Source organism: Melanotaenia boesemani, chromosome 3 (assembly GCF_017639745.1).
Source record: "Melanotaenia boesemani isolate fMelBoe1 chromosome 3, fMelBoe1.pri, whole genome shotgun sequence".
NCBI classification, from domain to species: Eukaryota; Metazoa; Chordata; class Actinopteri; order Atheriniformes; family Melanotaeniidae; genus Melanotaenia; species Melanotaenia boesemani.
This window is the reverse complement of record NC_055684.1, coordinates 35565636-35593623: the sequence shown is the minus strand read 5'-3', so window position 1 is coordinate 35593623 and position 27988 is coordinate 35565636. Positions and strand designations below refer to the sequence as shown.

The window sequence follows — 27988 nt, the reverse complement described above, 5'->3', positions numbered from 1 at the left end:
CACTCATCCCTTTTTTATACTTTGGAAAATTAACACTGGAGAATATGCTGTTTGAGAAGATGTGAGTTCTAGTTTCTGGGATTTAATCAGCTCTTTCTGTTACTATTTGTGTCTCCATGTGCTTTATGCTCTTCAAACATGTTTAGGTGCAATAAACATACATGAGTTTTGTAAATTTCCACTGTGACGTCAAGATAATGCACAACATTGGAACTTTTAATCAATATTTCCTGTTTTTTTTTCCCCACAGTCCTGTGCTTTGACAATTTTTAAAGTCAAACAGTAGAACATGGAGAAATGTTGATGAGCATGTAAAAACATTCATTAGGAAATCCTGGGGTGAATTAGTGTAGTATGTTTACATTTAGGTTTAGTACAGTAGTCAGCTTGTCTAGAGAAGCCCTTTGTCCTCATTGGTCAACTGTCAGACTACAGAGTTATTGGAGGATCGACATGTGTGTTTGAGCATATCCAAGAGGAGGGGGTTGGATCCAGGCTATAAATTGTGGACACGTCCTAATGACAATGAGAGACAAAGTGAAAATAAAAGAGTAAAGGGAAAGTTATTTGTTTTATTCGTAAATATAGTGTGACAAGAGAGACACTTCACAACTGCTTTAGTGAGACTTGACAGATATTTATTTTTGCTGAACTGAAAATAACCTTTGCCAAAACAAGTGGAGAAAGAGAAATGAAGGACTTTGTACAGACAGTAGAGCTAGGGGTCTCTCGGCGGAAAGGAACTGATGTTACCCGACCCAAAGTTTGGCTGAGGAATGAATTTGTTCGTGTGGGACTTGCTGAATTCCTTTCCACATACGTCATGATGGTAAGCATACATTCATTATTAAGAGTATTTAAAGTTCACTGTGCCTATATGATACTCAATATAATAATATGTGATTTCTACATGTTACATCCATCACTCTGGTGATGGCTTCATTTTATCTGTTATCAAACATTACTGCTCGCTTATCTGTGAAAAACATAGATAATTAATTATTAATGCCATGCTATTTACCATGATAACACATCGTGAGTCCTAAAAAGATAAAAACACGTGATTTCTGTGGTCATTTGAGTGCTGAGTGGGGATTGGTGGATGCCAGTGGGTGAAGCAGGAAATACAGTGCTACCAGAGGACTGGTCAGGTAGTGGGCCACATGGACAAGGTTTCAAAAGTCATATGTTATCTGACAGCTGTTACAATAATCCAACACTTTGACTCCTGGGAGAACAACACAAACATGCACAGGGAAGATATGCTGAAAATGAAATGTAGTTCAACATGAGGGAAGTCATACTGGCACTTTTACATTTTATAAATGGCTAACCCTTAGCCTAAATACTGACTTTCCACACACACACACACACACACGCACACGCACACACACACACACACACACACACACACTTCCTTTTTCCTGAATGAATGGCTGAAGCTTTTAGCATCAGCTTTTCCTCAAGTTCAGTGGAAGTGAGAAAATCCTTTACTTCAGCATGTTTTGTACCAGAAAAAAAATTAACCCTTTAAAGTTGCACTAAGGGCAAGAGCAAAAGAGCATTCTATTCCCCTTTCAACAATAACAGGAAGAATCAAAGTTTGTAACAAATGGTTGAAATAACTAATAAAACAATGGTGAAGTGGTCAGAAGTTAAAACAGTAATGGGAAAATAAACAGTTATTTTTGGCATTATAAACCCAAAGCAAGTGGCAGAGGTGGATTACACCAGTTTATTTTCACAAATGGTTAATAAAATTTATTATATTGAGTGAAAAAAATGCTGTACTAAATGGTTAGGCAATCAGTAGAAGGGTTAACATGGTTTATTTTAAAATAAAACTAAGTTTTTACTTGAGGTCTGGCTTTCTGACTGACTTGGTAAACAAACTGAGAACAAATCAGTCAAATAACCCTAATCTTTATAATTCTATTTAATTAGGCTTAAATTAACGTTGTCTTTGTATCCAGGCCTTTGGCCTCGGGTCTGTGGCCCAGGTGGTGACTGGAAAAGGAGAGTTTGGTCATTACATAAGCACCAACGCTGGTTTTGCGCTTGGTGTTGCTATGGGGGTACATGTCGGAGGAAAAGTCTCAGGTATGTGAGCTGACCCTTATAAATACTTCAAAGAGCTTTACAGCCCATTTGTTTCAGATATAATTATGCTTTTGTTAAATCAGATTGTTTTCTTTTCCAGGGGCTCATATGAATGGAGCAGTGTCTTTCACAATGTGTGTGTTTGGTCGCCTAGCATGGAAGATACTTCCAGTATATATTTTTGCACAGCTGTTAGGCACATTTCTTGCATCAGGGACCATTTATGCTATCTACTATGGTAAAAATACACTACTGTACACGTTCAAACACACTAATCACAGATTATATTTCCATAGTTGATACTGTTATCTCCTTTTTTTCTGTCAAATCAATGACCATCTCCACTGTCAATATATCTACAGAAGCAATTCATGATTACTGTGGGGGAAACCTGACTGTAACTGGAGCAAAGGCCACAGCCGGCATTTTTGCCACCTATCCTGCACCCTACCTCTCCTTGATGGCTGGATTTGCTGATCAGGTCAGCACACACCTGAATTTAAAGGGTTAAAACTAAGAACTGACTATAATCTGACTTAATTTCCAACAAAACTCTCTATTTAATAATTTTTTTTTAAATCTTGTAGCTACAGCGTAATTTGCCAAAACGCTCTAAAGCTGTAAAATGTAAACAGATTGTAATGATTTGATAAAATATTTAGACCCCATGTTTATTGCAGTACTACGGATGTGTAGTGCTGCCATCCAAGGGAAAAAAATTTGACCTGAAAATGTGAAACTTTTGACATGATGACAAGATACGTTTTATTGTTATAACACGAAACATTCACTGCATTTGAATCAGGTGTGTTGTAGCAGGAGAAACATCTAAAACTGGCAGGACAGCGGCCATCGAGGACTGACACTGGACATCCCTGCCATATGTCCTCGCTGCTTTCTGAAAACTAAACAAAAATATTATATATGCACCGCGGGGAGAATAAAGTTGCAGAAATGAGATGTAGTGCATGCAACGTGGATACAACATCAACATTGTCACAGGGTCATCCAAGGTGTAAAAAGCAGAATCTTTTGAGAGGATATACATGGCGGAAAAAGTGCTACGCTAACCACTGTGAAAGAATCTCCAGTTTTTCATGGAAAACTGGAGATTTCATCAACATAATATCACAAAAGAATTCAGAGAATCCTGGGGAACAAACAGCTTAAACAATGAGCAACCTGCTGAAAGCCTGCAATGAGTGACGGATTTTCAAGCACTCAGACTGCACTGCATGACAAACTTTGATGTAAATCACTGCATGGCATCAGGTGCAGCTTAGAAAACATTTATTACTGAATTCACTTCACTATACCCATAAGGTTAAAATTCCATTAAGAAAAATAATAAAAAAAAAAAAAAAAAAAAAAAACAAGCAAAGAAAAGAATGCACACAAGACCCAGAATATTAATATTTGCTCTCCTGGCTAAACAGGACAGATACTGTCTGTTATCAAAATCTGGCTCAAACATTAGCATCCGTGATCTGATGTATTAGCTAACTTCTGAAATAGCCATTTATTATTTTAAAGGCAAAATAAGTAGCATTGACACCTAGTGTTTCAAATCAGAACTGCAGTCGAAAGAGAAAAACACAGAGAGCGTTCTCTCCCCTCCCCCTCAGAGAGTTTCACGTAGGTTGCTGGTTTGTATGATGACGGTTCTTTTATACAGTCTATGAAGGACGGAGAACATAGTGCCAGCAAACATCATGATGCGCAAATTTACGTTAGCATAAAATAGAGTGTAAACAAAAGCTACATTAATCAACAAATGCCATGAATGGGCAGTTTATAAGGCCAAACACAGTATTCAAGTGGCCCAAACATCATTACATTTGTTGTTGTAAACTAATAGGCCACCAATTTACTCCACTTATACATCCATACAGTCACACAAATTAATTTAATGAGTGCAGAGAAATAAATTAGACTTTGTAAATCAAGATAAACTTTTCGGTTAACTTAAGCAAAATTCCAGTGCTTACCTGTCGAGGAGAAACTTTGCCAGCTCAGACTTCTCCATCTTGCAAAAGATTCTCCAATACTGATCCTTGTTTTATTCTGTTTTTGGTCATTTGCTTCTTTAGCAGGATGCCGAGGCTTTTTTTTTTTTTAGGTTTTTCTGAAACCATTTTCAGTTCGCTTCTTTAACTAGCTTCCATACCTGCACACTGCTCCTCTTTTGCCGACATAAAATACCAAACGCTGCCTTGTTGTTGTTAGGCAACCGTGGGGAGTCGCATATGATTGATTAAGGAACCAGGAAGTTGGAAAGAGCAACACATTGCACTCAAGTTATTCCAGCATGGAACTCTTATTTTGAAGGAGATAAACTTGACAGACATTGTTGATGTAGGAGACAGATTGTTTATAGGGAAGCTTCCTTTTTCCTTCGCAGCAAATAAGAACATTTAAAATTATTTTTAAGGAGAAAAATCCTAGTAAATAATAAAAACAATAATTAAAAACAATAAAATCCCAATATATTGTATGATAACTCAATTAAAATTAGGCTTTAAATTACATGTAAATCACTAGTGTTTTGTTCCAACATCCCTATTTTTGTGCTAATGGAGTTGTATGCTGATGCTTATTCTGTGTGTGTGGCAGGTGTTTGGCACAGCGATGCTGCTGCTGTGCCTGATGGCTCTGTTCGACCAGAGAAACCAACCGGCTGCTGCGGGCAGTGAGCCTATCACAGTGGGTCTCGTGGTGCTACTCATTGGCATTTCTCTGGGTAGCAACAGCGGCTGTGCCATCAACCCCACTAGAGACATTGGAGCCAGGGTCTTCACTGCTATTGCAGGCTGGGGAGTCGATGTGTTCAGGTAATCAGGAGGGAATCTTATTTTTAATGAACAGATACAAATATGAGATAGTGTCTTGATGAATTTTACCACTTTAATTAGGTCTCATAGGAAAATTAACTTGCCTTTTGTTCCTTGCAATTACGTTGGGGTATTCTGTCTTTATAGGGCTGGAAATGGGTGGTGGTGGGTACCTGTTGTTGCTCCCACTATTGGAGGAGTGCTGGGAGCAGGAGTATACAAAGCCCTTGTAGAACTGCACCACCCACCCCTCTCTGGTCAGCGTGAGGAGCAAGTGGAGGAAGAGTCTTTCCCTCTGGAGAAAGAACAAACCATCTGTTCTAATGAATGTGTATGACCTTCCCAAATCTGTACAAACAAATAAGTGCACATGCATCTGTGCAAATGTGTGCACGCTCTCGAAACATTCCATGATGATAAAGCTTTAAAAGGACCAAAGCCAGCTGCTTACATTGGAGACAGAAGCACTTTTACAACTAGCATTTTCCTACAAATCCATGTTACTTATAATCTGTATCAAAAGAAAAAGATTAGAAATAACAAGAAATATTTTTATAAAAGAACACTGAAGAAAGTCATATGCTCTGGTTCACACTTTTCATTTTACTGAGGTAAAAGCCGCTGAGCTAACCTTGGAAAACACTGAAAACTTTACAGCTATCAACTGGGGACCTACAAGTTCTGTGGAACTTTGGGGCATGTATAAAGAAGTAAACAACACACATACTGCATGAATCCTTTTGAAAATAAATAGAAAAAAAAGCAGCAGGAACTGGCTCCTCATAGCTTGAAAGGGAAGCGGCACCACCAAAAATCATAAACACATCTGTCTTTCTACCTCTCAAGTCCACAGCAGGCAGCAGCAAAAGCTGTCTGGTGTTTTTTGGGCCACAATCGTAATCCTTGGTGTTTGATAAGGTTTGTTACGGGAACAGTGTGTAGCAATTACTGATATCTGGTGGTCAAAATGCAGATAGGTAGGCTAAATTACTTCCCCTGGCTTAAACAAGCTCCTCTGTCAGAGATTTCTATCTGGGAAAAAACAGAACAATGTCTACTCGTGTTCTCCCATGAGCTATCCCAAATTTGCTTATCTTTTTAATGTTTTCGCTTCTTTAATGAGGTTGTTTCATATGACACTGCGTGTCTCATATGTGTACAAACTTTTTACAAACCCACAACGGATTCCTCTTTCTTCTTCAATGCCCTTTAAATGATGATTTTCTGCTGTGTGCTTTCATGGCAGTGATATGGCCGTTGTCCCACGGACAAAAAGAATAAACCATTTATAATTTAGCTAAGCTTAAAATAAAAAAATCAGCGAAGCAAATATATTCAAACAGAAATATAGTTTTTATTATGATGAACCTTTTTCTTATAGATCTTATTCTATTGTGATAGACTGCAACTTTAAGCGGTATATTTTTATTAATGATAAGAGCTGCACTTGGATAAAGATGGATAACAATGCTGGAATATCGCCCCCTCACATTTGTGCATGAATAATGAATACCAAGGAGCCGAAGTCCTAAACACATTTTTAACATAAAAGGTCCTGCAGTTATATAATGGTTACAGTGCAACTTGATTTAATACTCACTTTGATAAAACAATGTCTCATACAAAAGCTGGAAGGCATCTATTGACTACATACAGCAGTTTCTATTGGCGCTTTTGTTCTATCCAATCACATGATCACTGTTTTTTTCTGTTTGACACCGGAGTTAATACTGTCCACTCATACTGGCTGAAACCTACACGCCAGGGATCACCAGTCCTGGACCTCAAAGGGCAATGTCCTGCAGGTTTCAGAGGCTCCCTGATGCAACACATCTGATTCAAATGGTTCTCCAACTGCTTGTTGTCAAGTTCTTCACGAGGCTGTCAATGCAGCTGGGAAACATCTAAAACCTATAGGACCGTAGTTTTGAAAGTTTGGAACTGGGGATCCATGTTTCACACCATTATCTTCTATCTACCTGATGTTTTTACTTGGAGTTTTAATCACTTGGACACAAGTGATTAAAAAAGGGGAAATGCGTTACCCAGTTAAAAACTTTCTTGAGAATCTTATATTTTTTGTACACTACTATAGACTAATCAATCAAAAATAAGCAGCACATCAATGCAAGTGATAATAAAAGCAGTTAGAAACTGACAGTGTCATTATTGGTAACTGCAGTGTTGTCAATGGTGAACACTGACTAAATCAGTTTGAGTGCTAAAAATGTTGTGAGAAAACCAGTTGCTAATGCAACAAATAATTTCTCCATCACTAATACTTAGCAGTAAAAGAAAAAGGATATCCATGTCTTTCTAAATGTGTGACAAGCTAATCAACTGACCTTTTTCAGTCAGCTAAACCATGTTAGGGAAGAACTGTGATCAAGAAGGGAAACATAATGAAGGCTTTTCTAAATCTCTAAATGTTCCACATTCATTATCAGGTACATACCAACTTGAGTGTCTGTTGACCCAGAAAATCACCTGGCTAGGCATCTCTTCAAACATGCGCTCACGTTACACGTTACAGAATTGCTAGTAAAGAGCTGCAGACTGGTCTTCTAAGCCATGTTGGTAACACACGTAGTCAGGCAGCATGAAATGTCTGTCTTGGATGGGAACTCTTTCACCGCTTTGCTCCACTTTGTTTTCCTGTGTTGCCTTGGCCCTTGGCAGTGCCCCCTGAGGTGCACTGTGTCGACTGCTTCTTCTTAGGGGGTGATACCTTGGTTTTACCTTTAAAGGCCTTGGTAGGATCCAGCTTGTTAATAAAGGAATCTCCAGTAGGATCGGCCAGAATGAGCTCACAGCTGAAGGTCAGGGGCTGATAAAGTGATGCCCATTGCTGCAGAGGGAGCCAGGATATAAACAGCTTCATGTAATACACACACGCACAGATATATATTGGTGTAAGAGGAACACTACAACAGAATAAAAAAAAGACTTCTTTTACTCAGTGTTGTAACTTTCGTTGTCAGGAACTTTTACATTCAGTACATACAAGTAAAAGGAGGACTTTTCTTCAAAATATTTGCAGATGCTTTGGTAAAAACAAACTTAAAACATGATTTGCCTAAGTGTTTTAAAATTTGGATTTAAAAATAATCTAAATGAATAAATCATAAACAGACCTTATCTGTTAGCACTGTATGCTCTGTTATTTTTACCTTAGCCTGGGGGCTTGGGCCATATGGGGTGAAGGAATACTGCCACTCAGGCAAACCCAGGTGTATTATCATCAGCCGGTAGTAGGAGGTAAAAGTTGTTGTCAAAAAATGCCAGCAGAGTGAACGATCCAGGAACCAGAGCTCACTCTGCTGGGCTACCACCCCTAGAAAACACAAGATCATGGAGTAAATGATGCAACATTTTTTCAATAAAATGAATGAACAGCATATGCTGTTTAAACATAAAATTAATAAACGGATAAATTCCGTTCATTCATAGGAATAAACAGAATTTGATTTAATAAAATGTACACTTCTTTAATACTTTTTTATGCTTAAGTTTTAATTAGTCAGATGGTAAAATTTGTGAATATAAACACAACACCTGGAGTGCAGTTTTTGTAGACCAGGCATACTTTTCCATTCCCACCACAAGAATCCAGCTCAAAGATGCGACTCCGGGCATCAAAATGAGGTGCAGCGGGTGCATGCTGCAGTCCTGACAGAAAACATTAATGAACCCATAATAAATATTTACTTTCCAATCAACAGCTCATTCATTAGCCTGCTTTCTGCACAAGTGAGCATATATAAACAGACATAATTGAATGTGACATGGTGTAATTATTGTGTTAGGCCCACAAGAGGATCTGACAGGTGAATTTTACCACTTCCTCCTGTGCTACTCTCCTCCCAGTCCAGGTCAACCAGAGAGGGTGCATTGGGAAGAGAGAATAGTGATACTGGTTGGAGCAGTGGGCACAACCTAGCCACACTGTTAATCATCATGCATCCTAAGGGCACACACTCATCTGGAAAATAGACATCCAAACAATAAATATGATAATACATGTCAAGAGCTACTTTCATTTGTTGTAATCTCAATAAAATACACAAAATAAATGTATATTTTTAGGAGTCTCACATTATACAACTCTAAGTATAAACGCACGTAAAACTTACTATCTAGTTTAACGCTCCAGGTTAATGTGAATCCATCAGTCGTCAGATAAAAATCTCGTAGATCCTCTGGTAAAATACACGTGTTTTTCTGATGGATAAATAAGGATGGGCAATGAAAAATAAACATGACAATGAGGTATGGGACCTAAATTTCACGATAAATTGTAATATTTCTCTCACCTGCTCCCATGACAGCAAGCTCCTCTTTTCTGCAGGCTCCCTTTCTGCGAAACGCACATCCACCACCCCTGGCATATTATCTGGACCAGCAAGGACAAGTTAATTACCCTTATTACATTTCCATTTTCATTTAGACAGCATTTATTGGAAGCTAACCTTAAAGCAAATGTCATATTACAAACCGAGTATTCGAGTAATGCCAAGTGTCAGTCTTTCAGCAACACCCTTGTACACAAAGCTCTCTTTTGTCTCTTCCATTTGAAGGACTACGACTACAAATTTTTCTAAAATCTTACAAGCATCCACTAATGATAACTGTACCGCATCCTTCACTTAGCACCTGATAGGTCGGTTGACAACGCACGCACAGGAAGCAACAAGGACAGCTTAGACACAAAAGCGACGCATTTTCAAGCCAATAGAAATCCCCGTTTGGGCAACAGAACCAATCAGCTCTTCAGATATTAAATAAAGGCGGGACTATTGTTCCTTGGCAACGCTTGGCTCATTGGGAGTGGTGGCGGTTGTTTCAACATGGCGGCAGCGGCAAAAAGAAGTGGAAACTCGAAGATATTTTGGATCAATGGCGGTATAATATATTTTATTAATATTCATTAGCTTCTTTAACCAGTTCCACTCTTATCAAACCACACAGGGAGATGACAAACGTTTGATAATTGGTCACGCATATGTATCGGTCTTTGTCAATAGTCTAATAGAAAGTTGTCTGAGGAAGTGAGACATCCTGTTTGTTGTTTACTGCTTGTACTTGAATCAAACATTACGTCTTTCTAATTTATTTCTTTTACGTTACATGAGCGATGGTATTAATGCTTGCTGTTGAAATCATTAGAGTATATTCTGTTTGCTTATTAGTTTAGTATTAAAACCTCAAACGTGAAAATATAGAGTGGGGAAAAACGAGTTTAAGATTGTGCACCATTATTTGTAAACATAAAGCATTTTTATAAAAAAAAATAATAGTAGATTTCCAAATGGACAAGTCAATGATAATTTCGGATTTTTTTTAGTTGTGGGGTCAAGACAGCTTGAAATGGAGCATCGTCCTCCACAATAATTATGACCTTATTTAATTCTGTAAACTTGTTAATGTACCACTGATTGAAAAAGCCCTTCTAAAAACAGGCATAGCTGTGTATGTATAAACATATGTAAAGTCATGTGTAAAAATCACATTAGTTGCTCCTTAGTGTAAGAAAAAATGACCTATTCTAATTTGACATTGTAACTTGTTTTTATTACTTCCCACAATTAGCTTATAAATCTTATTCAGCTTTCATGTGTCTAAGTCCATTTTTTAAAAAAGTTGTCTTAATAATATATTTCTTGTTGCATTAGCTCCATTCAGTGATCCAGGGGAAAAAAACAACAAACATTGGCTGTGTTTTTACCCTTCTTTAACTTATTCATGCCTCTGTACACTTGAGACATGAACAATTGAGACATAATACTTCTGGACTTATGAAGTTGGCTGGGATACGGTGGCAATGGAAGACAATAAGTTTGTGCAACTTCACACTCTGTGTACAAGAATTTATAAGAAAACATTTGATTGGTGCCATGCCACTGCTGACTTTATGTGTCAAAGCCCAGCAGTTTAGCTGCTTTCAAGAGTGTAGAATCTGTCTGAAACATATTTTAATTTTTAAATCCTTTTTAGTGTAAGTTAAGTATTTTAAGTCTTTTTTGGAGTAAAATACACTTTCCCTTCTTTGTTACATAAATATTGTATGTATCAGATGAAAAGACTTAAACCCAGTAAGTATTTAAGCGTGTATGGTGTTACATATAATAAAAAAAAAATATTAATATAAATAACAATAATAATTTCTTGCCTAATAATATTGCACATAGCTAAAGTGACTGCTTTCTTTTGCTTTGTTGTGTCAGATGAAGAACAGCCGCTGGTGTTTGTTCCTGGTGAGTCTCATGACATGTCTGAATGCAGTGTGAAAACACCGTATCAGAAATGCTTTGTTAAGTCCTTGTTTTGTTTTTAGGAGTGGATGGAGACGTGAAGACTCAGACTCCTTTCAATCTTGGTCCAAATGGCACTCGTACATCCAGTAAAAGTGTCACTAAAATGAGAACAAAGCACTCCTCTGTAATTAAAAATCATACCACACAAAAGACAACAAGGAAAAAACAGAATGACTTACAGAGTGATGGTTTTAGAGCTTATGTTAAGGAAAATGTATCAGCTAATCTAAGTGCTACTGTGCCTGCGGAGCAAACTCTCTTTCAGCCCCCTGACACTTTTCGCCCTCTGCCACAGGTAAGCCAGGGATTCTTATAAGCTGTTTTTCTCTTCCCTCCATGGATGACAAGGTTCATTATCTGTGTAGGAGAGAATATGGTGTTTTGAGACAGACAATATTTCACTACTACTCTCTGTAATAAACCTGTACGCTTGTTAACTTTTCTTCATACAGGTGATGTCTGAGACCAACAGAGCTAAGAGCGAAGTCTCTTTGAAAGACCTCTGTCCTGAAGATAAACGGCGAATTGCAAACCTCATAGAGGAATTGGCTAGGTAGCCATCAGCATGACACTAAACTATGTAATGGATGTACTCATAAGATTACACAATTAATAAAGTTGTAATCACATTGAAATTAGTAATTAAATATGCATTTTTGTATGTTGTCATCTGGGACAGACGACCTCTGGTTTAAGTCTGCCCTTTCTGTTCTGCAGAGTAAGTGAGGAGAGAGAAGAGTCAGTGCAGCGTCTGAAAGATGAGCAGGGGAATTTTGAACGCAAGATCCAACAACTGGAGCAACAGAACCTGATTATAGCACAGGAGAGGGAGAGTATCCTTTTAAAAGACCTGTTTTGAGTGACATTCTGCCTTTGCAGTAAGTAGTTTGAAATGATTTGTCAGATGTGCCATATATAAATTAAATAATAGGACTGTTAATATTATAAATAGCTGCACTGTGTTTGGTTTACCAGAGCAAGAATCTAATTCTGCTGTTATTTGTCAGTAGCTCTTTGGAGCTCTATTGTGTATTTACATGCTAGTTGAAGCACATGCGTGAGCTCCTGCATAGAATGTGTGGTTCTGTTGTCCTGTTTGATGTTCTAAATGAAGGTCTACAGGGGGCAGTGTTGTCTCATGTAAGGCAATTTTCCGCCTGTTTATAAGAACTGTCAATCTGACACAAAAGGCAGAGAAAAAGATTTTATTCTTGCTGCCATTGTCCTTTTACAAGTGCTTGTAGCTTATGCAATCTGGTTTTTAGAATCAATTTCATGGTTGCAGCCCTGGCCCAGACTGTCTGAACCATCTTATCATCTAAAGATGAAGTCTGATATTAATGGAGGGGACTGTGTTGCTTGCTTTTACCATGTGCTTTGCTAACTTTCCCTGACTGCTGAATGTAAAGTACAGAATATCTCTGTTACTCTGCTTAGAAATGAGATCAGATGCATCATAAGCTCATTCTATATTGTCTAACATGAGGTGAGTGCAAGTGATGTAACACTAAAACCAGCCTGCTGTCACCATACCTTTTCTGCTCACGTCACACCAGAGCACGACCAGCAGGTTAAAAATACTGCAAAATATGAAGAGTAATTGACCAGTCTGGTAATTTGCAGAATTGGCAGCGGTGGAGGAGAAAATAGGGAAAGCTCAACTCAATTAAAGGCACTTTGGCTTGGAGACTTGGCATTTACACCAAACTTCTAAACTCCATTAAAAAGGTATTTGAGAGGAAAAAGTGTTTGGATCCAACCACCTTAGGGGGGGGATAACATGGGTTTTTAAAGCATGTGCAGGAGTCATGAAGGCTCTTCTTAGGCAGAAGGTTCTGGCACTTCTTCGAAAGGTTAAGGAGACACCAAAGGCAAACACACTGAGTGAGAGCCTTGTCAAGTCTAATTCCATTATGCCTCAGCTTATCTTATCTAAGCAATATTCAGGGTTGTCTGAGGCATAAAGAATGTTGGACTATACCTCAGGCCAAAGCCACCTAGGATGAGAGAGAAAAGTACCCTTGATATTTGGGATTTTCAGCTGACATTTGCAACTGCCTGGCATATAGGACTGCATTTGTGTCTGAGATAGGAAAAATGCATTTTTGTACTTGTAGGCACATTGGCAAGTCAGTTTAGGGTTACTAACAAAACATGCTGTTTGTTTAAAATGAAGCGTTGCACTAGTGTTAAAGCCATTAAGTGAGTTAAAATGTATGATGCCTGGTAGGAAGCGGCATGAGAGCCTTATTACATGACAATGACAAATACTAATGTAGTGACAACAATGTTGGGGCAAAACCCTCTTTTAACTTTCCAGGTTTTGGTGGTGTGACATTTACAGGATGGAAATTTAGTTAAGTAAACTTTGTTTTTTGAGACAATCATACATTGGATATTTATATAAACTCTTCCTTTCTTAGTCACGTTATATCCACATTTGTTCTCACTGTCATAGTCTGATCTTTGCTCAAATTAAAACAATTTAAACAGTTATTTCATTGACATACTATTTACAGATTAATAAAAGACTGCAGTTTGACACCTGAACAGGAGAATTTTGCATGCAGTTCTTTTTGCATTGCTAAATGGTTGTTAAATGCTTTATACATGATCATTTTTGAGAAAATGTATAAACAGTGTACTCTGTTGTCTGCTATATTGCCGCTCTGAGCTGTTATCAAATAAGATTAATTAATTTTAATTAACGCTGAATAAATTAACTAAAACAATCTTAATGTATATTTAATGCACGATATATTGAATCTTTAGTAAAATCATTAAAATTAGATTAAGCTGTTGCTGGTGCAACTTTTTATAAAATATATGTAATTTATTGGGCAATGAATTGTGGATGTGTGCAGTTTTGGTAGGTGTGCAATAATAAATTTGTTACAAAGACACTAAGTTTTTGAACAAATGACCAATAATTTGCGTCTTGAAACTGTTGTTTTCTTTCGTGAAAATGGTTGTGACTAAAGTGGGCTTCTGAGTTTTCATAAATGTATGGCATTAGTTAGGTTTAGTCTTTGACCTGCCCTTATGTTTCTTACTTAAACTGAATTATCCACATTCAGGAGTATTTTGGCAGTTTAGTAAACTATGTACCTTCTTTTATTCCTCAACATTCCCTCCTTACACACTTTCATACACTCAGCACACATTCACAGATCAGTCTCCGCCCCCGTTCCCTTTGCATCCCTGCGCGGGCTCAATCTGTTTGGCACAGCGTGCTAAAGCAGGCTTTAAAATATTCCCCCCTTCTGTGCAAATTTGTTCCACCTTGAAGTGGATTTCATTATTTCATTTGAGCCTCGGCCTGACAGGGAAGTGAATCATTTTGACAGGCCCCATCTGAAGCTTCTGCACTCCCAAGCCCCTGATTTGGGGTATTTTTGGAGCATGGGGGAGGAGTAAGTCATTGTTGGCACTTTGCAGCTCTGATGTAAACTAGAGGTTTGCAAGGGTGCTTGGCCCCCATTGGCTGATGTCCAATGCTGTGGAGGAAGCATGTTTAGTGTAGTGACAGGCTGAGAGGTGGAATCTTATCAGTGTTGCTCCACTCAGTTCGGATTACCTAGGACTAGCTGTCCAGGAAGTGTTACCCTGTCACCACAGTAACACATTACCTTTATATGTGCTTTGAGATGCTGTAAGGCAGCAGGATGGTCTGTAGTACAGCACAGATAAATGTTTTTTAGTATTTTTGATTGTGTGTGTGGTCTCCCACTAAAGTTATTAAGCAGTTTGTGTTGAGCCTTTCTACCAGGTATGCTGCTTTGTGTGTTTTGTAGTTGTGAGAAATGATAAAAAAAACAATGTTTTATGTGAATTTGGTGTGATATTAGCAGCGCACATATTTAATCTTTTAAATTTTCATACTTGAAACCCCACTTTCTATCTTGGATGGAGGTAATGTGTTTTGCTTTAGAAGTATATTCAGTTTCTCCCCTTTCAGATCCTTCATGGTGCATAAACAGATCTCCAAGTGCAGGTTTATACGATGTGTTGTCCTTGTGATGTCCTTATGTTTTCCATATAGAACTGCTTCCATGGAGATCAGTATAGCCCAAGAGAAGCTGGAGTTAGACGGAGGGTTTAATCAAAGATATTTCTCACATTTTCCCAGTGTTTATGGAAGCTGCTGCATTGCATTTGTCTGGTGTCTGGTCCTCAATTCAAAGCTGTTCTTGCTTTCTTCTCTTTCCCTCTGTTTCATTTCCACAGCCTGATTGAAGTCTTCTAACCACCAAAGTGTTTCCTTATGAAGTGTTCCGCCAACTATTTCTTCAATAAGACTCTACTTTGAACTTTGATTTTCTCTTTTTAAATTGGAGTTTTTTTTCCAAATGGATGCTGAGAAACTCATCAGCTGGGGGAGCAGTGCCACCATCATAAAAAGATATGGCCTGGAGGAACACGCTTTATGGTCAGCTAGGGTGGGAGTGTGTGCGCAACTTGCTTTGTTCACTACTTGCTTTATCGCTGTGTTTGTGTGTGGGCTGTTTACAGTGCAGGTGGGGAATCTGCACTCATGTCTTGCTATTTTTTTGTGTGTGTGTGTGCGCTTGAAAGTCAGACTGTGGTTGATCACTGAATGTGTGCGGGTGTGTTTCTGTGCAGTCTCTCCATTCTCATGCTCATTATCTTTGTATGTGTTGGTGTGGTGTGGCGCTGCCACTGTCATTAGTGGGCTCCTGAGGCGCAGCAGTAGTCCCGCTCCAGATTAGTTTTCCTGTGGCTGCCAGCTCTCTGTCTGGCAGATAGCCTGGCATGGCACAGCCCAGCTCAGCTCAACACAGCTTGGCTCAACCCAGATGGTGAAAGCTCTATGCCGCAACAACTTTGATTTTGCTGGACTCTTCTCAGTGTGTTTTCAGAGTTGCTTTTCTCTCCATTTCCAGCGTATATTAGATTGGTGAAACAAAGTTTTAATTCAGATTGTCTGTCTAAGCCAGCTTTATTCTTTGTTTCATATTTAGGGTAGGGCAAGAGAACCTCTCTTTCCAAAATGGCTGCTCTTCAGAAGGTTTTCACTTCTCTGTAGAGGTACACAGTGATTTCATAGTTTATAATTTAAGTAGGTGTCTGTTTATACTGATAATCACACATTTTCATCAGACCAACAGTCTACATTTCATAGCCAAATCTTGAAAATTGGTTTTTTATGAGGCCAGGGCTTAACTTGTTACACACAAAATCTTGTTTTTTTTCTGCCATCTTTGTTATTTACTTAACTCTTGGACCACCAGGCCTGCAGCAACAGTACAAAGAGTGCCAGGAACTGCTTGGGCTCTATCAACAATACCTTTCTCAGCAACAGGCAAAGCTCAACCAGTCCATTGCCCAGCTCAGCCAGTCCCCAGCCCCTCCCAAGGTAAGATATAGGATGCCACGGTTGTTAGGTTGGTTGTGAGCACAGTTAATGTTGTAGCTATTGCACAGTCAGTTAAAGTGAAGGCTGCACAGCATTCAGAGAGCAGTCCCTGTTTTACACATCAATAACAAACTTGGGTACCGAAACAGCATGTCATAATAATTCATAACAAGTCACTACAGTCTTTTTTTTAATTCCTACTTTCTTATGACTGCAACATAGTGAAAATTCTCTCAAGGTGACACTTCAGAAATGAAGATGCAACCCTGACTTTAGCCTCTGTGAGAATAGATGACTTGGCTAACCTCATTGTCCCACAGTCGCTCTGAATAATGTGTGTTTGCCTGCTCTCTGACCCTTAGCAAATTAGTCACAGTCTCTTCTCCAGTCAGCTATAAGATGGGCTTTTTTCCATATGTTTATCTCATAATACTCTTGACCTTCGTTTACCTGCCACTTATACTCACCTAAAACTGTACTCTTAATCCCATGGCAACTGTCCAGTTTAGTTTTGAGAGATGATTTGTGCCCCTTTAAAGGCCAGACTTCACATACCAGCTGTGTTGTGAAAGCAGTTTGTGTTCCATGTTGGTGTCTACACATGTGTCCAGGCACTGCTGTTTACTTAACCTGAGCTTTGGCAGCGCTTAGAAACTCAAGAGCTTTTACGGCATATAACAGCATTACCAAATTATGTTTGTAAGTGAGTCCTAATTTAGTATTGGTAAATTTCCGTTTAGTTGCTGAGCTGTAAATTAAAGGTTTATGGAGCAGTATAATGTTTTTGGCTGAAAAACTCCATCAGGTTTTCAGTGGCTTCCTAAATTGGCCAAAAAGCATTCATTGCGCTCTTTGTTCGCTCTCCAGGTGCTCAGCAGTAAGGAAGTCCCCAGCTGGACATCTACAAGCAGAGCTAATGGCTCACTCTTTGATGGCTCATACATGGGCCTCGCTGCTACTGGAGCACGACAGGCTCAAGTGCACAGGAGTGGCGATGCAAGAAGAGAAACAGTACAAACGTTTAGAAGCCCTGCCTCTCTTTCATGTGAAAGTGAATTAAGTCCAACCGATGGGCCTGTCAAACAGCATGTGAGTCAGAGAAGGGAGTGCAGGGAGCCACATGCATGCCACAGATGTGAGCACAGCCGAGGCAGTTGTCATGACACTGGCTATGGAACCCAGCAAGAAAGAAGTGGCAGTGGCTCTTGTCAAGTAAATTGTCATCATAACACATTTAGCCAGAAGAGGTGTGACAGGTACAGTAATGCTTATGTATCATTCCACATGATGACTTCACTTTATTCAATTTATTTATTTTTTTTTTTTTCGAGCTGTAAACCAGAAAAATGTTGAGCAGGGATATTATGCATGTAATTACACACAGGCTACACAGTGGGAATCTCATGGGCTCAGAGGCTAAAGAAGGCCTGACCAGGCCTGTGCTGGGTCATGAAGGATGGGAGGAGAAGAGGCACCAGCTGCTGCTGCAGAAGATGCACTTGGAGATGGAGAGAGAGAGGCTGCGGGCACGGCTGGTTGAGCAAGAGGAGAGGCTCAACAGACAGACTGAGCAGCTACGACAGTCACGTCTCGATTACAGCAGGTAGAAAACAAAATCGAAAGAGAAATTACCCATATCTGGTGACAATGCTAGGAAAGATTTGGGGTATTATAAGCAGTTTGGCTTTTTTTTAATAGAAATGATAACATATTTATTGTCAGTACTTATCCTGTGCACTTGTCCCTCATGTTTTTTTCCTGTTTCTTTTGCTAGAATTCAACAACAGGCTCAAGTTGAGCTTAGCAGTTCAAATGATAGGAATGGAGGGCCTGAGCCAGAGGGTCCTTCCAACCAAAATTTGCCCTCCAGGTAAACCAGGTTACAGCTTTATTCAGACAAACATCTTACACCTCAAATAAACACACTCACACAAAAAGAATATTCTAGTCCTACACAGCTTCAAATATCTGTATGTGGTCTACAGTGTGTGTGAAGATGTGGAGGTACATCCTGCAGGACAAACCTTGCATGAAAAACCTTCTCAAACTGTTCCTGCTCCTTTGGCCAGTAAAAATGGTAAGCTCCTGATTATTTTTTTCTGCATTTATGGGTATAAATAATCTGAGCTTTATTTACTTGTAACATAGAGCCACTTCTTGAAACTATTTTGCTTGCATTTCCTTTTGTTTTTACTGCTTTTGCTTCTGGTTCAATTAAATTAAATTCAGGTTTATTTGTAAAGTGCCAATTCACAACGTCATCTCAGGGTGCTTTACAGACACATCAATTCGAGCCAATTTCGAGATTTAGCTCTGGTCTTTATTAACAGCAGATCACTTGGAACGGAGCAGACAGGACAAAGCCACGTCTCCTGCAAAGTCCCCTGCAGGCCCGAGTAAGCACACCTCAGTTTCTGTAATCCAAAAAAGCCCAGAGGCCAGGTAAGCAAATCTCTACTGAACATGAATGAATAATTTGGTTCACATTTATTGTTTACTTTGATGGACCCTAATTTTGTTGGAATTTTATGGAGTTTTATAAGTGCTCCACACTTTTAAGTGTTGGATAAACAGAAGGGCTATAGCAAATATATTGGATAATCCTGAAGCATCAGTTCTCACAAGAACAAGCTGTGTTCAATTCAGTATAACTCAACTCCTGGAAAAAAGTTCCTCATTGAAGAACAATGAAAAACAGCTCACTTAAGCACCTTTAATGATGCAGTAAAAAGGCACGTATCTGTGTTAGTTTAAAGTTCTGGACTAATCTTTCCTCCCTTTCTTTTACAAATTTCAATAAAAATAAAAGCCTTACTCTTTCTTATCTTATCTAAGATCTTATCTGATGCAGTTTTGTTTATATAATGCCAACTCACACTATGTGTAATCACAAAAGAGTTAATTTAGTACGGTAAAGACTTTCTTCTTCTTCTTATTGCTCTCCTTATTGTTCTTCTTCTTCTTCTTATTATTATTATTCTTCTTTTTATTCTTATTATTCTTATTATTATACTTATTCTTCTTCTTATTATTATTCTTCTTTTTATTCTTCTTCTTCTTATTATTATCATTATTGCATGTCAAACGTGTTGATTTATCATATCGGCAAATGCAAACATTCAGCCAGTAACATTGACTCTGGCTCAGAACCATACAATTTGTTTTTCTGTATGAGGAAACGTGCAGAATCAGAAAGTAAAAAAAACAAACTTTTTTTCTGCCAGTAAGTGCAGAATAGAAACATGTAGCACCAGATCTAGAAATAGAGGCAGAAAGAGAGAGGAGGGAAACAGTGGGGAGATGATTAGTAGTATTTTGAGCTCTTTGTGACCCCTCCAGGCAGGTATTGTTTTTCATCTTGCTTTCAGGAAATATTACCAATTTTGAAACATGTAAATAATACTAATAAATTTAAAACTTTGCTCAGATTGGACTTGCTGCTGTGTTACTGGCTAAATGGATATGTTTTTTTTACTTTATTTTTAGAGTGGCTAACTTTTTTAGCTGTGAAAAGCTAAATGAAGCTTTTTACAGGGCTAGCTGGTGCTGTGGCCAGCCTGTCAGGAGACATGCTGCGTTCCATTAGTCGGCCTAGCAGGGATCCTGCAGCAGGTGTAATTGAACAGACTTGGATGCACACACTGCCCTCCCTTCTCTTTCTGCCACAGTGATGACACACAGAAAGAGGGTGAGGGAGAGATGTTAAAAGTGCATTTGAGGGTGAGAGAATTTGATAAAATGAAAAATGGGAAATGAGGAAAGTTGGAGTCCAGATGGATAGTGATGAAAATGGTGGGGTTGACATCGGAGGTGGAGAGGGTCAGGCTTTACTCCGAGTTCCTGAATAGTAATTAACATCAGCGAGTATTGTCCCACTGTGTAAACTCAGCACATATCACTATGTAAAGGCTTCATGTTTATGTTGAATTGTTTATGCAGATGCTGAAAAACAATTTAGGTTTATGTAGGCATTCATTTAAAAACAAAAGTGTCGGCCATAGATCATAGATTTTCTTTCATGTCCGATTTAATCTACCTCTAGTGAATGCAGTAATTGATAAGTGATACAGTAACTGTTCCAATTAATGCTCCTTATTTTAAAGGAAAGTTTTCCAAAATGGCTCAAAATTTATTACACGCACTAATTTAACTCTTAATCAATCCAGTGCATGACTGAAGTTTACCGGAGCTCTGGCAGATGCCAGGGGGAACCCTGGGTGTCAGATCTTATTACCATCCATTTTCACCTCCTAAAGTTGTTGGACTTTTGGCTACAAACAGTGTTTTCATTTTTTTTTTACTTACTGTAATGAGGAAATATGCTTCGCAGACACCTTGTTTAGTTGCATTAATTCATTCATTCATTCATTCATTCTCTGTACCGCTTAGTCCGTTACGGGTCGCACGTAAGTTGGAGCCTATCCCAGCATTAACAGGTGAGAGGCAGGGTACACCCTGGACAGGTCACCAGTCCATCACAGGCATTTAATAAATCACTGGTTTGTGATTTTTCTTTATGTATACTGATGTTTACATTTTAATTTAAAAGGAAAAACATACAGTTTGGTTAGTTATGTCATCTTTTAAACAAAGACCCAAAAATAACAGTTAAAACAAAATCAAACTAATAAAACTTTTAGTTTAAAAAAAAATGATCCTACTGTACAATTTTGCATTACTTTCTCTTTTACTAAGCAACAACGTGCCCCTTGTAGTCATCTAATCTTAAGCAATTCAATCTTGATGTGCAAATTGCAAAACCAAAGCCGGGGTTAACATTAAGTGACCTTCTTAATCCTTTCATGAATCCTGCACTAGTTAGTAATGAGACAGTTCCAGCACACCCTGCCCATCTCATCTCCATCTATCCTGCTATTGCCCGCCTGCTATTGATTGGTTTGGAAATTGTCATGCAGGATATATGCAGTAGCCATTATAGGATTTTTATCTTACTGTTTGGACTGCAAATGAAAAGGGGCACTGGGACGAGACGGCTATCTTTAATGAAAGAGAGAAGCCAAATAAGCGGTGAAAGTTATGAGTGAGAAGAAGGCGGTGGACAGTGTAGCGTGGCCTTGAAGAGCTGAAAGAGACACAAAGTATTGGATGCAGTTTTCATTGTGCTCTATTTTTTTTCCTTTTTAATGTAAAAAGAGATGATTCAAAACAGAGCTGCACTTATCTTCTATTTCATTTACTTTGATACATTTTTTAAAATTTTTTTGCATAAAGATGAAATGTTGCCCAAATCCAGTTCCTGTTACATTACTTTGGGTTTTTATTGCTGTATTAACTGGCAGATGGAAGTAGTGCTGGCCATGCAGCACCTCCAGAATGACCCACCGTTTCAGGTCCGAAACCATTTTCAAAGACAGAAACTTGCATTTCTTATACTGTGGCCCTTTCATTTTCTCTGCATTCATGCAGCAATAAAATAGATTTGCTGTGTCTCTGTTTGGGGAATATTAATATCGAGCAGCTTTTCACTTTTATTCAAACTGGACCCAAAGATGAAGTTGTTTGTTGCAATGTGTACTCATCTGAAATCTATTTGTAATTCTCTTTAGTCCTCCTGCAGTCTCTGTGCCACCCCTCCTCTCTCTGCCACCCCACCCGCTGCCGTTCCCCCCACATTCCTGCCCAAACTGTACCCCCACCCCACCCTTGTTATAGATTGTGACCGCCGGTAAGTGATGCATTATTCATTACCGACATGTCGTTTGTTGATGGATGGCTGTTTGAGAACCCTGTCCGTTAAATAAATCAACAAATAAAAATGCAAATTCTCACATTTTGAGTGAAGCAACCCGGCCAAAGTCCCTCCCTCACATTCCCTCCACGCCTCCCTCTCGGTCCACAAAGCAGCACTCATTTCCAGTCTCTCATAGAAGCAGACACACTGATCACTCTCTTCCTCCCAGTATTTTTTTTTTTTGCTGTTGACGGGTTGCAGATCAAATGAGGAAAACAGATTTATTTATTTGAGTCTCAGCTATTCCCCCCCATCATTTATCATCCCTCAGTTGATTTAACCCTCATTCGCTTTCTCTCCCTCATGCTCAAACATGTGCATACATTAGCTCAAGTTGCTAAATCAAAATACAGCCTTTTGAAGCTATTCAGCTACTGATGTGCATTCTCAAAATAGTTTTAAAAGCACAACATATGGAGGTCTGTAGGTACGTGTGGAGGAACACAAATACTCCGTGATTAGGAGCTCCACTGGTGTGTCTGTCCGCTGACCACCCACATGCATTTCAACAAGTGCATCCTGAAGATCGCATTTACCTGGGAGAGCTGTGAGCAGAGCCGCGCGATGCAAATCGATGCAGCTTTAAACGAGCCGAGAATTATGTTAGCCACATCAGTCGAGCGTGCTTTAAAGAATTCATGTTTTGTATCTGGAATGGCCGTCGTTCGGCTGTGTATTCACTGAATAATTTATCAAGCCAGCCAGACTGAGGGATTGAATCTATATTAGCTTAATCTCCCCTGTTTTGGTTTATTTATTTCATTGCACACTCCCTCATTTCTATTCCAGAGGAGAAAGCACCAGGTTCTCTCCTGCTTATTCTCACACACCTGCAAGAAACTGTTTTTGTGTGGGGACGCCCCAATGGTTTTGACTTGTTAACGCAGCTTGTTAAGGTTCAGTACACACTTCGGCAAGAAAGATTTTTGTCAACACTTGGAAGAGTTTTGCTTTCATGTTGTCTGTGTTAACAAATAAAAGGTGAGTGACAAATATTTTCATACAAGTGTTGTGTTCCAAGTGGACCTTGGCCTTGTTTGTGTCTGCTGATGATCCCTTGGCTTACTCCATCTCCAATTAACTTTGAGGGCTTGTTGTGTAACTGGTGTGAATTTCTCTACAGTATCAAGATGCTCATATTTAGCACTGCCTCTCCACAAGACTCTGTGTTCTGAAATCAAAACGACAAAAATACAAGTCTTATTTCTTTTTTTTCAGGTCAGACTTCTCTGTGGTTGAGTTATTGGATATCTTTAGTCCTGTCTCTGCCTCCGAACAGTGCAGGCCAGGGACTCAAAGACCCAAAACATTGCGACACAGGTCGGTCGCTGCTGCTCCCAAATCAGCAGGCAGAAGTCTGCTTACTCCCAGTGGGCCTTATCTTCAGAGTACTCAGCAGGACCTGGAAGAAAGCCAAATACTGGAAGATATTTACTTCATTTGCTGACATATGGGGGAAAATGGGGAGCAAGAAAAGAAAGTCACTAAATATTCACCAGCTTGATCAAACCCTTTAATGTTTTTGTTTTAAATTCTATGTGCCTTCTAAAATCAGAATAAATGATCTTGTAGATTGTGCTATTGTGTTTTTTTCCCCCCTTTTATATAAATAAATGTTATTTTTTTTCAGAATTGGTCCTTTTTTTTTGCAATCAACACTTTTCTTTGCTCCAGAAAAACTTGGAACACCAGCTGTGCTTTTTGCCTCTGAATACCTCTGCAGCGTAAATGCAAACCGAATCTCATGACTCACAATTGTCTATTCTGACTGACTCAAGATGTTTTATGCATAAATCATACAACCTTGGTGAGTCCCAGAAAGTATAAAGCCAGTTCTTCTTTGTTACATCTAACACCTATCTGTCTACTGCATTTTGAGAAGCTGTGTGCCTGTATGAAATGCAGGTTGGATGACAGACATTATTACCAAAACTGGCATATTTACGTCGCATTAAACATTGGTAATCTTGCACAGATAAGTTATAAATTATGACACCACACAGGATACTTTATTCTAGACTGTGCTTTATTATTGGGCTAAGCTGAGACGCATCATTCATTTAAAATTACAAAAGAGGAGTCCAGGGGACCAAAGAATGGTGCAGTCTGGAGAGACAGGGGCGGGAGCCTGAAGTGCACTGCCCAATCAGAAGCTCAGCTCATCAGGAACCTGGCAAAGCTTAATATGCAACATTCATTTTCCCACTCTCCATCTGTGCTGAAATCAGGAAATACAGTAGATTTCCAGAATACTTTGAGAACCATGTGAAGTAAAATGAGATTCTAGCAACACTACTGAGCTTTAGAAATAAAATCACACTGACAACAGCACTGAAGAAAATGATGAGAACTTTTTGTTTTCTTCTCTTTTTTTGATGAAATAGTGCAGTTTTCATTAAATTTTGTTCTTGGCAGAAAACAGTTGAACAAGATCAGAGCTCTGTCAAACGGTTAAAATCAGGATGAGGAGATGGTTTTAAAAGCAAAAACTTGTTTTACACCACTAATAGTCAGCAGTTAACAAGAACTAAGTCTTTTTCTAATTACATATTAGCAGCAACTCATTGTGATGAAGTGCAAAGGCATATCATCTGTTTTTAACACATTTTAACAGTTTATGATTTTAATCAGGAATGACACCCCCCACCTTTTTTCTTTTTCTCTTTCTAAGAGTGGAAGGTTTCAGAATGGAAGCAGATGGTAATTAAACTTGTAGAGGGACCAATTTGGCAATTTTTTCAACAATCTTAACAAAGCTTAAGTTTTTTGTTTGTTTTAGAGAACAGAACAAGTATGAATCAATAATTACAATGTACATAAGGCTTTAGTGTTGTACTGCATTGTTTTGTATAGTTTACCAGCAACAGGACAAAAAAAAGTCTTTGAAGAAGTTGAATTCCATGTTCTGCATTACTTACAGTTGTTAAGATGTGATGGTACAAAGTAGCACTTAGAAGCAAACAGATCAGTGGCAATAATAGAGCTCAGATCTTGAATCAAACAGTAAAAATAAATACACATAATAAAACACAAATAAATTAATAAATAGATAAATAAATGATTAAAATCTGTCTCTGACATCACTTGGTCAATAAGAGCTTTTTTTTTTTCCTTTTTTCTCCATCATCAAAGAAGTGCTGAAGGCATGGTCCTGCAGACAGGAACAATGATCACCTGTGGACCACAACAGTAGCCCGTGCATGTCATATAAAAACTATTTGGTCACGTACCAACTCATAGAAAAATAATGTCATGAAAGCATGCATATCATCTTGACATGACTTCTAAATAAATATCTAAACAAATAAATGAATAGAACCCACTAAAGTATTTATTTTTTTTAATAAAATAATGTGTGTCTAAGCTCTAACTGAGGTCAATGCTCTCCCTGACTGTATTCTGGATAAATGCCTTGGTCAGGTCCTACAGTTTGTACCGTATCCTAGCAACTATCTTTTTTTCTTTTTGTACCTGGTTTTATTTAGCATTATCATGTTTTCATTCATATATTTTTTTTTAAAGTATTTAAAGTACTTTGTCCAGTTCTTGTAGATAGAAGTAAAAGTCCTATAAAATATGCAAACCTATTTACAGAGGAAAACAGAGCAAAAAAAGAAACAATTTACAGTATATTCATCAGTTTATGTATATATTTATATATATATTTATATTTATATTCAAACTTCTGCTCTGTCTCTTGTTGTTTTCGAACCACTTGACTTCACTTTTCTTTCCACATGTAAACTTGCAGCTTTAAGTCGGAGCAAATGAAGATGAGCTGTCTAGCACTCTAGCTCCCACCGTCATTCTGCTTCCCCCTTATTTTCTCCCTGACATGAAAACATGAGTAAAAGACACGACTGATTGCTTAAACAAATCATAAGAAAAGCACAAAGTGTGTCTAGACTTTTTTAACTAGTCTCAGAGCAGTAGGCAGTCAAAGAGGGCAGATTAAAAGCAACCAGGGATTCCTTTAACATGACATATTTAGGTTGATGTTCTCCTTAGGTGGAGAAAGTTCAGGTGAACATGCAAGAGGTTTTGTTGTAATCCACCACAGATCTCAGAGCGAGATTGATGGTGATGATCATCTGGTTTGCACAATATAATAGGCTCAGGATATTGTTACAGTATGTTGCATACAAACAGAGGCATCCTGGGATGTGTAGTGTGGTCTTTAAGTCTCGCTTGATTTGGAAGCTAAATGTTAAATTATTCAAACAGCTAAAAAGGTTAGACACAGACGCTGGGGAAATGGCATAATGAGCGGTTTATGGGAAACTTGTTACAGCACCCAACAGGAAGCATTGTCTTCCAAAGTGTCATATAGCCTTATAAATATTCATATGTATAAATATTCATTAATCTCCACTAGCACAATAGATGTTGAATGCAGAGTTTAATAAATCCAAGCGTGTTGACCTTTTGCAGGTTTACAGTAGGTGTTCCTACCAGTTTTGTAGACTGTTCTGAAAAACATATGCAAAAGCAATGTGAAGCCGGCCACATTGTTGTAGCAGTTGTAATGGGTAGATGGCTATTTTCACGCTTATTGCTTCATTTTATGGTATCATTTTAGCATTATGTTTATTCTCAATTGCATGGGGATGGTATAATAAGGCAATATAACAACTTTTAAAGTATATGCTTCATGTCAAGTTTCACCTCCAGCAATTCACACATGCTGGATGGTAAGGTACAAAAACACTTTTCCTATTTTTTGATCAGTGGGAAGCTAGCTCTTGCAACATAATCATCCGCTCTAATTATATTGCTCAGTTCAGTATTCTCAGTCACGTCCCTTGTCAAGCCATGTCACTACCTTGAACTATACCCTTTTTTCCTTTACTCCAACCAGCGGATCATAGTCACAGGTGCCCTGCACACAGCTTCGATAGATAGCACCTGTGCTAACAGGTTACCTAATGCCCACTTTTGTTTGAGTGTAATCACATGTATCTACCTTAGCACTAAATGCATATTTTTTTCTTCTCTGTACTTTTTTCTTTTTTTTTTGTAAAGACAAAAATGAACAAACGGCGGTTGGACGATTTGTTGTAATTGACATGCACTGAAGCGCTCTACGTGACTGAGGAATGATATGGATCTGGCTGTAGTTTTGACATCATAATAACGCATTGGCTGCTTGCAGTAGTGTGTTTATTTTTTTTATTTTTTTTTTATTTTTTATTTGTATTGTTGCTTTCTTTGTGTTGGAGAGCACAGTGCTGGATGGCAGATTCTGCAGGTGACAAGGCACACCTTGACATGGTGACAGCCCATACGCTACATGCACTTTACTGAATGCAAAAGAGAGCAAGGGTTGTGAGACATATTCATTTTGGTTCAAGTTTCAAAGAGAAGTTTGTGTGTTTGTGTGTGTGTTTGAGGTGTATTCGTGATGTTGTGTGTGTAAGCTCAAATGATATGTTTGGAATAGAGTCGAAGATAATTGTCCTTTTCCTCTAAGATCATTTTAGCCTGATTCTCTTAAAGCCTGCTACTAAGATGTGGCTTTTTGCATTTTTGAGATTATATTTACACCATATATGTGTTCTCACACATGTATCTTTTAGCAACATATTGTGTGTCAGCATATAGGTAATCAGAGATA

At 38.5% G+C, this 27988-nt stretch overlaps 3 protein-coding genes across 4 annotated transcripts; 2 read left to right on the top strand and 1 right to left on the bottom strand.

Annotated features, from left to right (window-relative positions):
* The first annotated feature begins 511 nt into the window (after positions 1 to 511).
* aqp7 (aquaporin 7) lies at positions 512 to 5509 on the top strand. Its single transcript, XM_041980616.1, has 6 exons — positions 512 to 829; positions 1974 to 2100; positions 2201 to 2338; positions 2463 to 2581; positions 4714 to 4931; positions 5079 to 5509. Exons 1-6 carry the CDS (start codon positions 692 to 694, stop codon positions 5266 to 5268), a joined length of 930 nt encoding a protein of 309 aa, XP_041836550.1. The 5' UTR covers positions 512 to 691; the 3' UTR covers positions 5269 to 5509.
* Positions 5510 to 6340: 831 nt separating this feature from the next.
* Positions 6341 to 9560, bottom strand: tpgs2 (tubulin polyglutamylase complex subunit 2). 2 transcript variants are annotated; one of them, XM_041980617.1, is made up of 7 exons: positions 9427 to 9560; positions 9245 to 9324; positions 9065 to 9152; positions 8770 to 8913; positions 8487 to 8600; positions 8102 to 8265; positions 6341 to 7779 (listed from the first exon to the last, which is right to left on the bottom strand). In XM_041980617.1, exons 1-7 carry the CDS (start codon positions 9500 to 9502, stop codon positions 7561 to 7563), a joined length of 885 nt encoding a protein of 294 aa, XP_041836551.1. In that variant the 5' UTR covers positions 9503 to 9560; the 3' UTR covers positions 6341 to 7560. The 2 variants fall into 2 exon arrangements, with proteins under 2 accessions (XP_041836551.1, XP_041836552.1); XM_041980618.1 differs by having other exon boundaries at positions 9401 to 9489.
* A 194-nt stretch (positions 9561 to 9754) lies between these two features.
* On the top strand, positions 9755 to 23967 carry kiaa1328 (KIAA1328 ortholog). Its single transcript, XM_041980607.1, has 12 exons — positions 9755 to 9833; positions 11156 to 11185; positions 11266 to 11540; positions 11698 to 11798; positions 11963 to 12078; positions 16498 to 16622; positions 17490 to 17878; positions 18007 to 18225; positions 18397 to 18492; positions 18608 to 18699; positions 18953 to 19064; positions 23593 to 23967. Exons 1-12 carry the CDS (start codon positions 9779 to 9781, stop codon positions 23819 to 23821), a joined length of 1839 nt encoding a protein of 612 aa, XP_041836541.1. The 5' UTR covers positions 9755 to 9778; the 3' UTR covers positions 23822 to 23967.
* Positions 23968 to 27988: the final 4021 nt, after the last annotated feature.